The sequence below is a fragment of the Lemur catta genome, chromosome X (genome assembly GCF_020740605.2).
Source record: "Lemur catta isolate mLemCat1 chromosome X, mLemCat1.pri, whole genome shotgun sequence".
Taxonomy (NCBI): domain Eukaryota; kingdom Metazoa; phylum Chordata; class Mammalia; order Primates; family Lemuridae; genus Lemur; species Lemur catta.
In genome coordinates, this window is record NC_059155.1 from 30204663 (window position 1) to 30218618 (window position 13956).

At 53.2% G+C, this 13956-nt stretch overlaps 1 protein-coding gene across 2 annotated transcripts in view; it reads right to left on the bottom strand.

Moving 5' to 3' along the window:
• Positions 1 to 493: 493 nt before the first annotated feature.
• Positions 494 to 13956, bottom strand: part of ELF4 (E74 like ETS transcription factor 4) — a 37655-nt gene continuing 24192 nt past the window's right edge. For both annotated transcript variants that reach the window (XM_045538010.1, XM_045538011.1), the window contains exons 2-9: positions 11969 to 12245; positions 7758 to 7929; positions 7285 to 7377; positions 6053 to 6244; positions 5161 to 5244; positions 4887 to 5079; positions 3850 to 4218; positions 494 to 2957 (exon numbers count right to left, since the gene is read on the bottom strand). In XM_045538010.1, coding sequence (XP_045393966.1) covers positions 2165 to 2957; positions 3850 to 4218; positions 4887 to 5079; positions 5161 to 5244; positions 6053 to 6244; positions 7285 to 7377; positions 7758 to 7929; positions 11969 to 12040 — 1968 coding nt within the window. In that variant the 5' untranslated portion in view covers positions 12041 to 12245 and the 3' untranslated portion in view covers positions 494 to 2164. The remainder of the gene's footprint in view (positions 2958 to 3849; positions 4219 to 4886; positions 5080 to 5160; positions 5245 to 6052; positions 6245 to 7284; positions 7378 to 7757; positions 7930 to 11968; positions 12246 to 13956) is intronic.

Here is a 13956-nt window from a genome sequence, read left to right on the forward strand (position 1 = left end):
AATCCATTTTTGATAGAGGGGCTATCTTTGAGGGCCTGACAGGCATCTAGGTGGGAATGTCCGGCAGATCACTGGAAATGTGGGCCAGGAGCTTAGGGAAAAAAGTAGGGGGTGGGGCCCTAGATTTAGGACTGGGAATGAGCCCAGAATGGCTGAGACCCTTGGGGAACACCCACACTGGACGTGGCAGATGAGGAGCCGGCAGTAGCGGCAGTAGTGCAGAGACAGGGCAATGGGGAAGCAGGAGAGCCCAGCTGGTGCGGCTCACAGGGGCCAGAACCGTGAAGACATCTGCTTTCACCCTCAGGGCACACATGACCTTGCGATCGATGATGACTTTCCGTGAAGTTGGGGCGGGAGTGGCAGAAACCAGATTTTAGGCAGGGCCAGGGGCCACCACCCCTGACCCATGCGGTGCCTTCATGCAATTTCTTTTTTAAAAAAACAAAACAGTGACCCTTTCTCAAAATACTTACTTTCAACCATCAGGAAATTGTCATAATAAACTGACTTTATTAGAAAAAGGCACTTTAATGCCAACTACTGGAAATATGTAGTAAACGCACCTGCACAACCCTCCAGGGGGCTGGACAGGGAGAACAGAGAAGAGAGAGGGGAGCAGCCAGGGGAGGTAGTTAGGTCACGTGGATTGTTTTGTACCGAGGACATAGCACAGGTCCTGAGGCACCGATTCACATTAACCAAAGCCACCAGATGACACAGTTGTTTCTGAGGCTGACATTTTTTAGCCTTTCCCCCAAACTTGGCAGGAGAGAGGCAAGCTAATTCAAAGAGGGGGGATCGGGGGAGGATCCAGGCCCTGTGCTGCTGCCTAGGGGTTGACTTTAATTAAGAGAATGGGTTGAGGACCGCGAGGAGCCATGTAGCCACAGGGGAAATGCCCCAGGAACGCCTGTCTGCTGGCTCCTGTCTTCTTGGTGCAGAAGGAATCAGGGCTAAGTGTGAAAGTTGGAGATGAGGGGCAACGGGCCACCCCGAGGTCTGCTGTAGCCATCGTGGGAGCGGCAGGCCCCGCTGAGCAGAAGGCAGGCTGAGCGGCAGGGATGACGCAGCAGTCGCCCCGCCCCACGAGCAGGAATAGAGGTGGCCCGGTCTAGGTTGTGCGGGACAGCTGAAAAATGTCAGGCACGAAAGTAATCAAGAGGGAACCCAGGATTGGCATGTGGTTTGGGGTGCCAGCAAAAGCTGTTTCTGGCACAGGGCTGCTGTTACACAAAATAGCACAATCCCTGGGCACAAACATCCAATGAATTCAGCCCTGACTGGGGACTCTGGCTGGGTCTGACTCTGGCAGGGTGGGGGGATTTTGCCCCTGACTAATCCTTCAGCAGAGCACCCTGGGGTGGCCAAGCTTCCAGCCCAGCAGCATGGTGACTGTGGTGAGTAATCTGCGCGGGCTGCTCCCCAGGCTGAGTTCTCTTCCCTTTCCTTGTGGTTTTGTCCTACTTGGCCTTCTCGTCCCTTAGGAGGACGTCTTCTCCAACACCCATGCCCACTGAAGCTCCCCTACCTGTACCTGTTCCAGCTCTGTGACATCTCTCCAATTTGGGGGATCAAACCTGCACCCCCTAGTCTCAGAGCAACTGAATGTTGGCATGTACAAAGGAAATAGGGGGATACTTTCCCTTTAAAAAATCCCCATCCCTGTGGCTGACCCACAGAGAGATACACACACACACTGTTGAAAACCAGACCTCACGGCTACATTCCTGTCCTCCCCAAAGAAACTAAGATACAAACTCACAAGTACACACAAATACAGAGATATTCACATATGGGCTAGCAAGTAGGGGGAATGTAGGCGGCGAGACCCAGCCAGGTGGAAAGACCTTCTCGTGGAGCCCCTGCACCAGCCTTGGCTACAGAGTTCTCCCTGGCTCTGGGGGTTTGCCCTCCATCACCAAGCCAGCCCATTATCCTGCCAAGAGCATATCCCCTAGTGCTCTTGAAGGCCACAGTCTGATGCCAGGGATGCACAAACTGGACACAGTTTGGCCACTGTGACATCAGGCAGGGCTGGGGGCCTGGGAGTCAGGTGTATTGACATCCCACTGAAACACAGGGGCAGGCATGCTACTTAAGTCACTTTGTATGAAAATGCAGCTCATTTTCACCAGGTGGATGACACTTCTGACCCCTTCGTCTACATGTCATGGGGCTCCATCTTAATGAGGGAAGTGGGATTGAATGGGGAGAAGGGGGCCGGGGTTGGGGATCTGGCCAGCAGGCTCCCAGATGTGGTCACACTAGGCTCAGCCATTAACACGGACCCTGAGCCTGAGGAGAGCTCAAGTTCAGCCACGGGGGTCAGCCCAACAGTGGGGCCGCTGGGAGGAGAGAAAGTTTGGTTCCCCAGAAGGCTCGGATTGTGGGAACCCCTTGAAACCACCTGGGTTGGAAGTGGCTGAAGATGAGCCTGATCTCTCAGGAGCTCCCTCAGGGTCTCTTCAGGAACCAGCAGACCCTCCATGGGGGCCCCCGTCACCATGCCCTGCACATATGAGGAAGACCTCAGTGGCCCAGGGGCTGCGGTGGCGCCAGAAGTCCTGATGAAGGCAGCAATGACAGTCCCAGGGGCCGGAGAGCTGGGCCCTGCTGGTCCAGCCCCTGTGACCGAGGGTGGCACTGGGTTGGTTGGATGGTTGGCCCCAGCCAGAAGTTGGGGGAGGCCACTGAGGATCAGCGGAGCCCCTGGGGCTGCCACCTGGTTGTCTGGGAAGCTGGCGCTCAGGGGGAAGGAGGCCTGCAAAGCGAAGGTGTCCTTGAAGGTCGAGGCAGGTGGAACACTCTGCAGAACAAGCTGGGTGGAAGCAGTAGTGCTGGCGGGGGCCCCGTTGGTCAGCACCCTGGTCAGCGGGATTGTCTGCAGGGTCAAGGCTGAGCCTGACCCCCCAGGGGCCACTCCTAGGTGGATGTTGCTGGGCACCGAAGTCGTACTGAGAAGAAACAGAGAACAGAGTTGGTTAGGGCAGGAGGTGTCCCCCAACTGGCTAGGAGGGAGGGCATGAGAGGAACAGAGCTGAAGGTGCTTTGTCCGTTTCTTCGTTGTTGTCATAACTAACATTTATTGAGTACTTAGTATAGTCAGAGATCATTCTGAGTGATTGACATGTGGCATTTCACTCAATCCTCAAAACAGCCCACAAGTTGTATAAGGATAATCTGGTTTTGCAGCTTGAGGAAACTGAGGCACAGAGAGGTTATGTAACCTGCCCCAAGACCACATGGCTAGTAAGCACTAGAGCAGGGACTCGCATCTAGGCCTGGTGACCTCAGAGCTCACGTTCTGCACCATTCCACTCTACTGCCACCCCTCCTCAGCAGGGCATCTCGGTGACCCACGACAGCGTAGTGACAGCTACCTACACATAACCCAAAGTCCAACCTTTTCAGGGAAAATTGGAGGTCCCTTAGCAGGGATGAGAAGTAGTGAGAGCTGGCGGGGTGGACCTGGAAGTCCTGAGGAAGGCAGAGCAGGCGTCCCTGTAACATTCTGTTGCCTCTTTTCTGGAGTGAAGGAGGCTTGGGGGGATAGGCCCAGACATGGAGGCCCTGGTGGCTCCTTGGGGAGCCCTCTGGTGTAACAGGAACAGCCCTAGCTGGTGGGAGAAGCCACCTAAGTCAAGTGCTGGTTTTGCCATTACTTTGATGTATGACCTCGGGCAAGTCACTTTTCCTCTCTTGACCAACAAGTGCCCTACTGGCTTCCCAGGGGTTCTGTGACGACCCCATGAGCCTGGACACGCAGCAGGGCTTGGCAAGAAATTGAAAACTGACCCCGAGCACGAGGTACTGTGCGAAGACTCGTAACTACTTTGGTGCCCTTACCTCACAGCTTTGGTGAGTTTGGCCTTGCTCTCTGCTGGGGAGACAAGCATGGTGGAGGTAGTGGGGGTCTCCTCGTCTAGAGAAAGTCCCAATTCCAGACTCGCAGATGGCTGGAGACCGACGTGCGGAACCTTTGGCTTCTCCCAGGAAGAGCCGCTCTTGCCCTGGGGGGCAGCTCTAGACGAGACCCTGGAGCTGGCTCGCCGGGTGGTGCTGGCGGAGGCTGTGGAGGCCTGAGGCAGGGCCGCTGTGGCTTCACTTCTCTCGTCCTCATCTTCAATCACCACCAAGTCCTTGGGCATCTCCTTAAACTGGTACACCAGCCTCTGCCCTTCCACTTTGGCCAGGATGCCTCTTTGATAGTAATATCTGGCGGACAAAGGGCGGGAAGTTAGTCAGAGACTAAGCAGGCTGGTCCTCCATCTCCTCCCCAGCACACGGCCTGAGGACTGAAGCTGGCTGGGGAGCCCGTGGGGAGCCGGCAGGGGGCCCCCAGGGAGCAGGGGAAGGGATCCAGCCCATGCTTGGGCCTGGAAAGCTTTTACGAAATTCCTGAGAGATTTCCCCCTGAGGACTCAAAGGATCTACAAAAAGGGTTTTCAAATGCCACCCCCCAGCCTGCTTTGGGGCAGGGGACAGGGAGTTGGTGGAGGGAGGAACTATGAATGAGAGGATGGATGGGGGGGCCCAGCAGTCCTCAGGCCTGAGAAACCACCTCTAGGGCAACTCAGGCCCACCTTCCTGGGGCTCCAGCTCGCAGCATGTGAAGAAAGCCCTTCTTGGGGAAGGGGACAACTAAGCTGCTCTTGCACTACGACAAGTAAAAAGGCCAGGTCAGAGAATCATGAGAGGGGATTTTTTTCCTCCCAGAGGGAGCCTGGGGAAGGGGCACAGGGACAAGCCAATGGGACGGTTATGAGACCTGTTTTCTTAAAGGATGAATCAGGTCTCCATTAAAGTGGGAGAGACTCCTGGGACACAAGGAAGGGCTCGCTGGCTCCCCCAGGGCAGGGATTCTCTGTCCCAGCAGCTCCTACCTTAGTGCCCGCCCCATCGTCTCGTAGTTCATGTCAGGCTTGTTTTTCTGCTTCCCCCACAGCTTGGACACGGCTTTGGAGTCCACCAGCTTGAAGATGCCCTTCTCTCGCTGGGTCCACTTGATGTACTTGGGACAGGTGTTTCTGTCCTGCAGAAGCGCCAGAAGGAACTCCCACAGATAGATGGTGCTGCCTGCAGAGGGACGGCTGGTGAGGGGCACCCTGGCGGCAGGGAAGGGGCTCCCTTCCGACCTCACCTGCCTCCCAGCCCTACCTTTGCCATCCTTTGATTTCTTCCGTATGGGGATGCTGGGGTCGGTGACAGGTGAGGTACTTCGGTTGCCCTTGGTCTTCCGGACTGTGAGAGGAAGGTGGGGGAGGAGGATGAGGACCAGCTCCCAAGAGGGAGGGCCCAGGAGCTGGCCACGTTGGGTGCGACAAGGCTGACAAGGAGGGACCAGGTCACTCTCCACAGCCCTCAGGTATCTGCACCCTCATTTTCAGGCCCCCAAGGTAGTGCCGCAACACGGCTATGATGTGGGGAAATGGAGTGGCTGCAAATGCGTCACCTTTATGAGAACAGAATCTGCCTCGCCTTGCTTTTGATATGAAAAGTCCAGCCTAAAGGCACCACTGTTGTGCAGGTACGTGTGGCGCTGAGGTTTTGGTTGCCATGCTAACAAGGCAGTATCAACCAGCCATCACCTGAGTAAATCAATAACACCCAGGCTTGGGAAAGCCCAAAGTCCTCTCTCATATATGGCCTCGGCTTCATAAGCTCCACAGAAGGGAGATAAGCACCTGGCATGACGTGTGTTTTATGGGCAGAGGCCCCAGAGATCCAGGGACTGGCCAGGGGGCCAAGCCTGGTGTCTAAGCTCCCAGCCTAGGATTCCCTCCACCGGGATCATTGGCATTTCTGACGGGGTTGACGCATACGCTGGGTAGACAGAAGCAGCAGGGGAAATGTCAGGCGCGGGCAGGCCAACACATAAGGCCAGGTTTTATGGAAGGGAGGCCTTTTAGTCCATCCTGGCCACGCTAGAGAGCTGGCCTCCTGCTGTGTCCCTGAGCCTTGGCCCACTCAGCCCTCAAGATCTTCCTGACCCCCCCACCCACACCGCCCACCCCCTGGACACACACACACTCACTCTCCCCTCCCTTACTTCTCTTCTTTGATTTCCCAGTCTTCTTGGCACTTTCCTCTCTGGGGACCTTCTCCTCCAGAGAATTCCCCTCCTGGTCACTAGTGTCACCCGCCCTGTTCAGGGCACCGGGCTCAGAGGCAGGAAACAGGTAGTTGGGCAGAGTGATGGCTGGAGCAGGGTCTGAGTCTGGAAGCATTTCGGAGGTACCGACTGCAAGAAGAAAGGCCTGAGGTGGGCGGGGCCCGGTGCAGGGCCAGAGCGGGGTCTCCCAGAGCTGGAGAGAATGGTGGGTTCCTCAGGAGGGCGGGGCTCTTCCCCATGGCCCCAGACACAGGATGCACCTGAGAACGCCTCACGTGTCTCGTACCACGAGGGGAGGAAACATCTGCAGAGCTGTGGGTACGAGCTGGCCCCAATCACAGCTGCCACATTTATAGCCCACTGCTGGGTGCGGGGAAGTTCCAGGCGGCATTCAGAGTAAAGAGCCACCTTGATTTAGTCCTTCACTCATTTTATAGGGGGCCTTAGAAATCATTTGGCCCAACTGCTCTGCTTTCCTGGTGAGGAGACTGAGACAGACTCAGAGATAGCAAGTCATGTGCCCAAGGTCTCAGTGAGTCAGCGCCTGGTATAGGGAGGCACTCAGTAAATATTTGTTGAATCCTGGATGCATGTTAGCAAGAGTCTGGACTAGAAATCTCTTAACGTTCAGCTTTAGGGCTTTCTTTCCCCCCTATATCACAGTACCCCCTCAGGAGAGGGGAGTCGGGGGAACCCTCCTGTGGCGTTACGGTATCTGCTGAGAGGGCACTGGGAGGAGCCCGCCTTGGGGACCTTCTGGGAGGCCAGGGGCCAGGTAGGGCCAGCAGGGATCAGGCTGGCCCCCGAGAACAGGGGAGGGATGAAGATGTTCCAAGCCTAGTACGTTTCTAAATAAGTGACACCCCGCATTTCTTAGTTTTCCTGGGAGCCAAACAAAAGAGCAGATGGGCCTGAAAAAGTCACCCTGCTCAATATTATTCAGCCTTAGAAAGGAAAGAAATTCTGACCCGTGCTACAATACGAACAGACTTTGAGGACATGATGCTAAGTGAAATAAGCAGTCACAGAAAGACAAAAGTCACGTCTATAGGTGGGTATGGGACATATGCCTGCATGTCCATGTGCCTGGGAATCCATTATGCAGATGTGACATTTTAAAATGGAATTTTTTTGTTGCCTTGAGTTAAGGCACTGAGGCTTGAACTTACAGATCTGCTTCTCATCCAGGATGTTGCTGGGAGACTCCACATTGAACAAGACTTCAGTGGTTGACATGGTGTGCGAGGTGGCCTCATTGTCATCTGGTTCCAGGTTCCACAGGGTGGGGGTGCCACAGGAGAGAAGAAAAGAAGACAAGTTACCTCAGGGTACAGGCAGGGGGACAGCTGTAATCAGGGCCAGCTTGAGGATGGTGATAAGCAGAGGAGCCCCAGGACCCTGGCCAGAGGTACTAGGGACAGCTGGGAAGGGCCCAGCACCCCTCCTGCCCTAATTGGTCTCCACTCCTCGTTGTCCCACCTCATCTGGAAAGATCAGGAATCCACTAAGATGGTTCCTTCTCTATGAAGCAAGGGCCTTGGCCCTTCTGCATGGGGTTACCAGAAGCCACTGTGGGCTGCTGTTCCGTGAAGACAGAAGCCCTCTCTCCACCATGCTGTCCCTGCTCAGGAAGGGAACAGACCTGCCAGCAAAAAACTTCCCTCCAGGATCTGATCCTGTGTCATGCACAAGGTCCCGTCTGTTATGATGCCATTGTGAATGTCGTCCAGGTCCAGTCCTGAGCACAGATGCAGTAATTCGGGGTAGGGTACCTGCTCCACGATCACAGCTGGGAACACCGAGGGGTCTTCCAACTGTGGAGAAGATAGAGTCTGGTTCAAGGCCCACCCGCCTCTTCTAGGAAGCCCGCCCTACCAGAATCTGGCCCTTTGTGCAATTCCTAACTCTTGGGGCCCTCAGAGGCCGTCCTTTGTATAGGACGGCATTGCTCTGGGTCCAACCTCACTAGGTGATTCCTTGAGTGGGTTCTTGATTAATAGAGACAGGTTATCTCTAGACCCTCTGCACTCAACCAAGGGCAAGTAGTTTTAATTGGTTGTAGTTATGGGTTACTCCATGGCCACGGTTAGAGCTCAGACTATGGAGAGGGGGCTGAGGCCAGTGGGAAAGGATTAGTTGATGGCAAGCGCGAGGGGCTCAATCTGTACTCAGGTGAGAGACACCGCCCAGAGTCAGGGTTGGGGACCTAGTTTATGGCCAGGGTTAGGGGCTCAGACATCTTAGGGCTCAGCCTGTGGCAATGACAGTGGGAATGAAGACAAAACAGGGGCATTATACAAGTAGAAAGGTCAGGGTCCAGTCACTGCCTGGATGAGGGAGGGGGTTTCAGTTTCTAGCTTATTCAGTGGGCACGCAGGGATACTGCTAGTGTTAGGGGAGAGCCCGGGAGGAGGGAGAACAGGTTTTGGAGAAAGATAAGGGGAACCATGTTTGGATGTGGTGAGCTTGAGGTACCCTTGGGATATCTAAAATGGAGATGCCTATCAGAGTCAAAAATAAGCATCCAAGAGTTCAAAAGGTAACTGGTGGTCACTCAGTCCCTTGGAGTGGATAATAGGAATGAGAATTCAACCCCAAGACAACATAAGTGTTCTGAAATTAAGCAAAGCTAAATTAAAAAGGAGTGTGATTGCAACTGTTTTTTTCTAAAACTCTGTATTTATCACATTTGAGTGCCTATCAAAAAAAAAAAACCTCCATATAGAAATAAATATACCAAAATACATCAGAATGTTAATAATAGTTATATTTTGGTTGTGGGACTTTGGGTGATTTTTTTTTTCTTTTTATTCTACTTTTCTGTATTTTCCAATTTTTTTTTCATGGGAATGTTAATTCTTTTTTCATTAAAAAGGAATGAGAATTGTCCCATCTAATGTTCCTGAAGGAGCCAGAAGAAATAAAAATTGATAAAAGGCCTTGGCTTTGGCCACTGGTAAGTCACCCTGGCTAGAGCAGTTTCAGGGCAGTGCTGAGGTCCCAGGCCAAGTTACAACACGTCAGAGAGGACAGACTGACGCAAGTAGTTGGGTTTAACATTTAAGGCCCCAGAGTCTAGAACTGTGCTACCATCCAAAATGATAGCCACTAGCCACAGGGGGCTATTTAAATTTAAATGTGAACGAGGGCCATCCTAGCACTTTGGGAGGCCAAGGTGGGAAGGCTGCTTGACGCCAGGAGATCCTGAGACCCCGTCTCTACAAAAAAAGAAAAAGAGAACGAAAAAAAGAAAAATTAGCCAGGTGTGGTGACATGCACCTGTAGTCCCAGCTACTTGGGAGGCTGAGGCAGGAGGATTGCTGGAGCCCAGGAGTTTGAGGTTGCTGTGAGCTAGGATGACACCACACTGCATTCTAGCCCAGGCAACAGAGTGAGATCCTGTCTCCAAAAATAAATAAATAAATAAAAATGTAAAAAGTAAATGAAAACTTTGGAAAAATTAAAAATTCATTTCTTCAGTTGTACTAGTCACATTTCACATGTTCCATAGCCACATGTGACCGGTGGCCCCATTCTGAACAGCACAAATAGGAATTTCCAGCATTCCGGAAAATTCTATTGAATTGTGCTGATCTAAACCCAGATTATTTAGGTTTGAAACCAAGCTCTGCTACTTCCAAGCAGTATGACCTTGGGCCAGTTACCTACCCTTTCTGTGTATTGGTTTCCTCATTTATGAAATTGGGGTGATTATTTGACTGACCACATAGGATTGTTTAAACAGATCAATACACACAAAGCACTCGGAACAGGGTCTGGTATAGACTACATTCTTAACTTAGTTTTATTTCTTAACCTCGGTGTTCATTTTATAGTTGTCTATATCTATATGTGATTTATGCGCTCTTTTGTATTCATGATACATTTCACAATAGAAATTGTTTCCTAAAAATAGTGAAAGAGGGGCAAGAAAGTAAAAACAGAGGGTGGAGAAGTGTCCTTCTGTAGGGAAGAAAGGAGCTAAGAAAGTGGTTTTTTGAAAGCGGGGGCAGCAGGGAGGGAAGGGTTTCTTTTAAGGTTGGGAGACCTGAAGATGTTCAAGGTTGAGGAGAAAGATCTGGGAGGTCTCAAAGATACAAGGCAGAGAGGAGGTCTGACTTATAGTTTGGGATCTTGAAGGAGGCAGGAGAGAACAGATTAAGTACAGAAACGGGAGTTACCCTTGGAAAGAAGGACGATTCTTTCTCGAAGGCCAGTGGGAAGGAGACAAGAATAAGATATGTTATAGATAAAAAGAAGGGAGGGAATTGAGGGCGTCCTTGGCTTTGAACTTGTCTGTGGATTGGAGGAGAGGCTGTCTGCTGACAGTGGAGGAGTAGGCTGGGAGGTAAGAGCATGTTCTGTGAAGAATAGCCTCTACAAAGAACAGAAAAAGTTGCTGAGTGGACTGGAAACAAGGAAAAAATGAGAAGTAGCATTGAGAACCCAGGTATGGTTAGATTTTTCTTCCCCTCTCCTCGCCCGATGCCTTCCATGAGGATGGGCACACCAAAGGTGTCCAGTAATGGGCGCTATGCCTGTAATCCTAGCACTTTGAGGGCAGGGCCAAGGTGGGAGGATCACTTGAGGCCAGGAGTTTGAGACCAGCCTAGGCAACAACAAAAAAATATAAACATAAAAATACAAAAAATAAAGTAAACTAGCTGGCCACAGTGGTGCGTGCCTGTAGTCCTAGCTACTCAGGAGGCTGAAACAGGAGGATTGCTTGAGCCCAGGAATTGGAGGTTGCAGTGAGTTGTAATCATGCCACTGCACTCTAGTCTGGGTGACAGAGCGAGACCCTGTCTCTAAAAAAATAAAGATAAAATACAATTGAGCAACTTTAGGTAAGAATGCATTGGACAGAAAGTTCAAGGTGCTTGAAGGACACTAGGGGGCAGCCTTTGGCAGGCCGCTAGAAATTGGGCAGTTTTTTTCATCCTCACCAAGATTTAGGATAGAAAGCATCAAGTTAGGTTGGGATACCCTTTGAGATAATCCAGCTGGATCTCCTCTTGGCGAAGATGGGGAGATGGCAGTCAGCTAGGGTAGGGGACAGGACTTGCCCCAGGTGACCCTGTGGTCAGACTGGGATCAGAACCCAGGACTCCCGTCTCCTAATCCTCCATTCCTTCTACCATACCTGCCTGCCTCTTCTTTCTCCATTTTGTGGAAGGAGGAGAGTGGAGGGTAACGATGGGTGGGCCAGGACACCATCCAATGGGTAGATCAAGTGCAGGGAAAATGGACCAGTGCAGGGAAGGTATGGAGCAGTGGGGACCTGAGAAGCACAAGAATCCTGTCCTATTTTCCAACTTCTTCCCACCAAAAGACCCCATTTCCAGTTTGTCCTGGGTCCTCAGGTTGAGACCAGAAAGACAGTTATGGAAGGGCCCAGCAACAGGGCTAGAGACATGAGTTTGAAGATGCCAAGGATTGGACTTCACCTGCAAGTTCCAGCTGATAGTACTCATTCTTGCTATGTGGTTGACCCAGGAGCTTTCTCCCTGTGACACTTCAGGTGAAGGGAGTGGCTGAAAACGCATACGGTGGTCAGTGTACACCTTATGCGTTCAGCCCACGTTGCTGACTGACAGCTCAGCTGATTGACTTAGCAGCTGCTTGTCTGGCTTGGTGATTGCATGTGGGCAACCAGCTCCCTAAATGACCACCCAATGGCTACTGACCAGCCATACGAGTGACCAGCTGGTATACAGTCTGGCTGCAGTCAGGCTCAGTACCCTGAGCATATAGATGCTTGGTGGATATCTGTTCCCTGCCTATCTGCCTGCCTGCTTGTGCCTATCTGATCACCCACACTGGCCAACCCTGCTTCGTCCTCTGGGACCATACCTGGTGGATATCATCCATCCCGTTGCTTGCAAACTCAAAGACCAGGTCACTGGGCTGTAGGGCAATAGCCATGCTGTTTTCCCAGAGAGCCAACAGCGGGATTCGCAGGGCCCTCTGGACCTGCGGCTTTCTTGATGAAGAGATGTGCTCAGGTACCGTGGAGCCTAGAGCCTACCCCCAAGCCGCTGTAAGATAGCAGGTGTAGAGAGCTGGAGGAGGTGATGGCCTAAGCCAGGCTCAAGGCTGCATGCTGGGCTGGGCCAACCGCAGGAGTGACCTAGGGAGAAAGGAGAGATGGGAACAGTGGGTAAGTCACCTTCCTTGAGCTCTGTTGCCAGGACAGCCAGCGAACCAGAGAGACCCCGCTATGCCAGGGCAGACTGCCAGTAGAGGGACGGCCAAAAGGGGACGACAACGGGTGAAGAAAGGGGAAAGAGAAGAAAGGAGGCAGGTAAAGAAAGAAGGAAAAAGAGCAAGTCAATGGAATGGCCTCCAGTGGGAAGTGGCTGAGCCTTGGTGCCAGTCTGGGTCACCAGCACCTGTATCTCACACTAGCCCCAAAGACAAGTGGCCTCCCTCCCTCCCTCCCCACCCCCTTGCCCTGGAGAAGCTGCCAGACAGAAGGACTTTGGCTGTCTCCACCCTGAAGACAAATCCCCAGGGCATGGCCATTGGGGAAGTCAGGGCACCCAGCCCCGTCTGCATGGAGAGGACAGTAGCATAAGGATCCCTACAACTTCCTTGGTTTGGGGAAGAATTGGGCGTGAGGGGGTGCAAATGCGGACACCTGGGTGCACAGGGTGCTCTTCCCAACTCTGCCTGGCTCCAGTCAAAGTCAAGCTCAGTTTACCTTGGGAGTAGGAAGAAATGTCTCACTGTGGGCGTTGTGTTGTATCAGGGCCAGCAGTGGCCTAACTCTACTCTTAGAGATGGGACTCTCAGACGAGGCCACACCTCCAGAGAGCCTGGAGACAGAGGGACAGGTGAGCCACACGCCCTGTGTGCTCATCGGCATCCCCTACCCCCACCGCCCGCCAGAGAGGATGGCCTCTGTGCTCTATGTGGGTTTGTGTGCTTGGTTCAGCTTTGCTTTCAGTTTCAATACTGAATTGTCACCCTGGGAACTTGCAAGGAGAGCCCCGGCTGGGGGAGGGGCGGGTGGAACCTTCCCCATCCTCCAGGGCCAGCTCGGGCCCCTTTTTCCAGGAAATCTGTGTCTGCTGCAGCCCACACAGGCCTCTTATCTCCCTGCCTCCCTCCCGCGCTGGTGGTCTGCACCTCGGTGTTCCCATGGCATCCAGGCCTGCAGTTGTTTCCCCAGCCTCGGCTCCTCATGACTCCTCACGGTCAGTGCCCTGGCCGCCCATCCGCTGTCAGCGGTGGTCATGGTCATGGTCACAGCCATGCCTGCCTGCCACGGCCCTAGCCCCGCTCCCACTTCCCTCCTGCCAGCCTGCGCCGCTGCTCCGCCCCCAGCGCTTGCGCTTCTCCCCTTCCAGGCTCCATGTCTTTGGCCCTTCAGGTTCCGCTTGGTGTGTGTGGACGTGAGTGTGGATGGGTCTACAAACAGCCTGGTTCAACCGTGAGTACCTGAAGACTAGGGTCCACTCCCACGTGTAGGAGTGACACAAGCCCACGTCCTTGACACTCCCTTGGCAGTCCCAGGGTGGCAAAACCTTCTCCTGGGTCGGAAAGAAATGAGGAACTTCAGAGAAGGGGTAAAGAGGAGGAAAGGGAGGGGGACCACGGTGGTGACCTCCCTGATGACCACTCTGCCCCACCGGAGACACCCAGGCCTCTCCCACTTCCTTTCCGTTAGCCCACAGGGCTGGCCCCACCCTCTCCCCACCCCCACCCTCACCCTGATACCTTTCCACCCACCCCAACAAAAAAAAGTCCGGAGAAGTCGCTCAACTCAACTCAACCTGTCAGGTCTGAATTGCTCTTCAGGTGAATGAGAGACGGAGCCCTGCTAGGTCCACCCCGGC